This window comes from Mastomys coucha, unplaced genomic scaffold (genome assembly GCF_008632895.1).
Source record: "Mastomys coucha isolate ucsf_1 unplaced genomic scaffold, UCSF_Mcou_1 pScaffold4, whole genome shotgun sequence".
Taxonomy (NCBI): Eukaryota; Metazoa; Chordata; class Mammalia; order Rodentia; family Muridae; genus Mastomys; species Mastomys coucha.
Window position 1 is genome coordinate 2,636,730 of NW_022196910.1, and position 3,301 is coordinate 2,640,030.

Here is a 3,301-nt window from a genome sequence, read left to right on the forward strand (position 1 = left end):
TGACTCCGACCTCCAGTACGCATTGGCCAGTGGGGTTTGGTAACCTTTGGCAGTTGCCTTGCGTGTTGGTGACCTCAGGGCTGCCTTTCCTGTGTCATTCCTGTGCCCTGTTCACTTCAGACCCTGGAGCCCTGGCGTGGTCCACATGCTTTTTGCACACGCATCACTGCCTGTGCGTGATGCTTGCCTGGGTGTGTCTTGGTTGCGTACTGTCCACTGTGTGCTGGCCGCAGAGTCATTGAGTCTGGGCTGCTTTTGTCTGATGACCGTAGAGCAGGTGGCTGTCCTTTTGGGTTTCCCAGCTATCTCTGTCCCAGGTTTTGGTTTACAGTTTGCAGGTACTCTGTATAGGAGGTGGCCACTAATCCTTTGTCAGACTCCCTGAGGTGACAGGGTGCAGTTGGAGCCCAGCCCTTGCCAGGCACTGGCAGATGGGGTGTGTTTGGCTGTGGGTGGGAGCGTGCACCAAGCTCTGCTTCTCAGTCCTGTCGGGGCAGGAGGGGGGGTCTCCTCTCCACTGTCATACTGTGCTTTACAGAGTTTAAACACCCAGATGTTGGGGCTAGACAGACGGCTCAGCGGTTAAGAGCACTGGCTGCTCTACCAGCGGACCGGGGTTCGATTCCTCTCAGCGCCCACATGGCAGCTCACAACCGTCAGTAACTCCAGCTCCCGGAGCAGACATGCTCGCTCTTCTGGCCTCTGCCTGCACCAGGCACGCATGTGTACAGAATTGCATACAGACTATACCATTCATACATATTAAATAATAAAATCGCTTTTTAAAAAAGAGATGAGAGCTTCAGTGGCCTGAGTCCAGGGCGGGTTGATGCCCCTGCCCTGGGACCACCAAGTCCAAGACGCATTAGAGCTTTGATCTAGCCTGGGGCACTTGGGTTCTGAGGGAAAGGGCTTGTATTAGCTGCTGCTTTTTCCTCTCGTTGTGACAAAGTACCCAAAGAAAGCACCTGCGGAAGGGTTGACTGTCTCTGAGGGGAGAGCCCATCCTGGTGGGACTGCCATGGAGTGGCAGCGAGGGGCAGCTGGTCACACCGTGTCGGCAGCCAGGAAGCATATATGGATGCCGGTGTAGTGCTCTTTGCTACTTTGTGGGTTGTTTTTTCTCCCACCCTCCTCCACCCCTTTTCTTCCAACCTTTCAACCCCCTAACACTAGATAAGAGAGAAAAAAGGATAGAGGGGAAAGGAATGAGATCTCTGAATAACGTCAGGGGCCACAAAGGGGGTGATGCTAGCTAGCTATCATCAGACTACTTCTTGCTGATTAGGGGTGTCCGGTTCCTTGGGGCAAGTTTGATCTTCACCATCTCGAAACCTACTTTCTTCTTTGTGCACAACTACTTAACAAACCACTACCAACAACAACCAACACTTCAGCCTTTCTCTTGGGGCCCTAGCATTTACTTACCCTCTGGAAAGTCCCCAGAATTCCAAATGTCACAGGAGCGCAGAAACTATCTGCAGCTGGCAAAACCATGCCTCTGCTAGAGCATGAGGCAAAGCAGAGGCAGCTGCCCCAGACAGTCCAAAGCAGCCCACATCCCACATCTAAGGTTAGAACAAAAACATATTCTTATAATATTTCTGTTTTTTTTTTTTTAAAAAGAGAAACAAAAAACCCAGAATTCTCACTACATATTGGCAGTCACCTCACTTTTTCAATTCTCAGCCTGGGGAAGGATGGTGTTACCACATTCAGGGTGGACTTCCCTTGCTCTGTTGACCCTTTCAAGAGAGAGCTTCTTGTGGACACACCCACAGCTGTGTTTCCACGTGGTTCTCTATCACAGGGTTCTACCCTCCCAGGGCCTTGGTGTAGTCTCTCCTATACTCCACCCCTATAGCACCCCTAGAGGGATAGCGGACACAGACCAGCCTCCCCACTTCCCCAGCTGGAGAAGGGCCGAGTTCTCCCTGGTACCTGTGGCCTTCTTTCTGAGTGCTGTAACCAACTGAGATGTTTTCTTCACAATTCACCCTCTTAAAAGGTTTTCAACACCTTCACAAAGTTATCCAGTCAGCACCTACACAGTTCCAGAAGATTCTATTGCTACAATAGAAAGCCTTGTCCTCGTGAGCAGACACTTGGTTCCCTCTCCAGTCCTTGACACCTGTAAATTCACTCCCTTCTCTGGATTCACCTGCCCTGGGCGTTTCCTGTCATGGAATCCCATGTCGTTTGTCCTTTGGTGTCTGGCCCTCTTACTGTCCTTGAGCTCCCCGTCCACCACCCTGTGTTGTTTCAGAGCCTTAGTTCTGTTCATGGCTGTGTAATACTCTAGCATGTGGAGGCTGTGTGCTCTGAATGTGACACTGTGGGCGTGGCCCACACAGATCTGTCACTCATTTGCTGATGGACAGACCCCAGCTTGGAGCTTTGCCTGAGAAGTCTGAGCCTGGTGCTGTTCCTCTCTTTTGCCCTTTAGCACCCAAGGCCCTGTCAGAAAAGTGTGTTCCTGACCGCAGTCCTCAGTGGGAGGTCCTGGATGTCACCAAGAAGGCAGTTGCCAGTTCACGGATCATCTCCCTGGCCCAGCCCAAAATTCGAAAGGACCTCAACGAGGGCTACAACCCATACTACATCTCCCCAGCCTCTCTGGTGGCCCAGGCATCTCCTCGCATTTATGAGCTTGCCATCCCCAAACACATCACCAAGAAAGTATGACAACCAGGCCTACTCTCCGGCTCACCCCCAGTAAACACCAAGTGCATCCTCGCCTGTGTGCGTGATTCGATGAGCTTTGTGGCTTGGGCAGGGGCGGGTGCGGGACACCAGAGGCCAGAACAATAATAATGTTATTTTCGTATTATACCTGCGATGTGCAGCCCTTTTATTTCCCAAGCTTCTCTTCCCATCTTGAGAGACTGTGAGGCTGGGCCTCAGCCCTTCACCTGTCTCCCCAGATGTTCCCATCTAGCTGCCTCCCGCATGCCATGGTCCTTGTAGTGACCTGATGTGGAGATGATTGTCCTCGTAGGGGGTTCCTGCCAAGGTCCTCAGTGTCACTGTTGAAATTGTCACAGGGTCAGGGTGTTTGCAGTGAGGACAGAACGGGGGCACTTCGCTGCACAAGCCAGGGGGCATACAGCAGAAAGGGCTTTTTCAGAATCTGAGCACATGGCTTCCAGAGCTGGGAGAGACTTTTGTCCCTCAGTCCCTCAGATGTGGGCAGCTGGTTACGTAGAGCAGATGGACTGAGCAGGCTCCAGGTTCCTAGCAAACCACCAGCAGGGCCCATCATCTCTCAGGTCTGGAATGAGCCCCTGACATGGGTCCTGGC

General features: G+C 52.3%; 1 protein-coding gene across 3 annotated transcripts in view; it reads left to right on the forward strand.

Annotated features, from left to right (window-relative positions):
* Theg (theg spermatid protein) overlaps positions 1-2,830 on the forward strand; it is a 10,368-nt gene extending 7,538 nt beyond the window's left edge. For 2 of the 3 annotated variants that reach the window (XM_031349411.1, XM_031349412.1), the window contains one exon: positions 2,447-2,830. In XM_031349411.1, coding sequence (XP_031205271.1) covers positions 2,447-2,685 — 239 coding nt within the window. In that variant the 3' untranslated portion in view covers positions 2,686-2,830. Of the gene's footprint in view, positions 1-538; positions 795-2,446 lie in introns of those variants that run through there. The other variant, XM_031349413.1, reaches the window with a different exon arrangement.
* Positions 2,831-3,301: the final 471 nt, after the last annotated feature.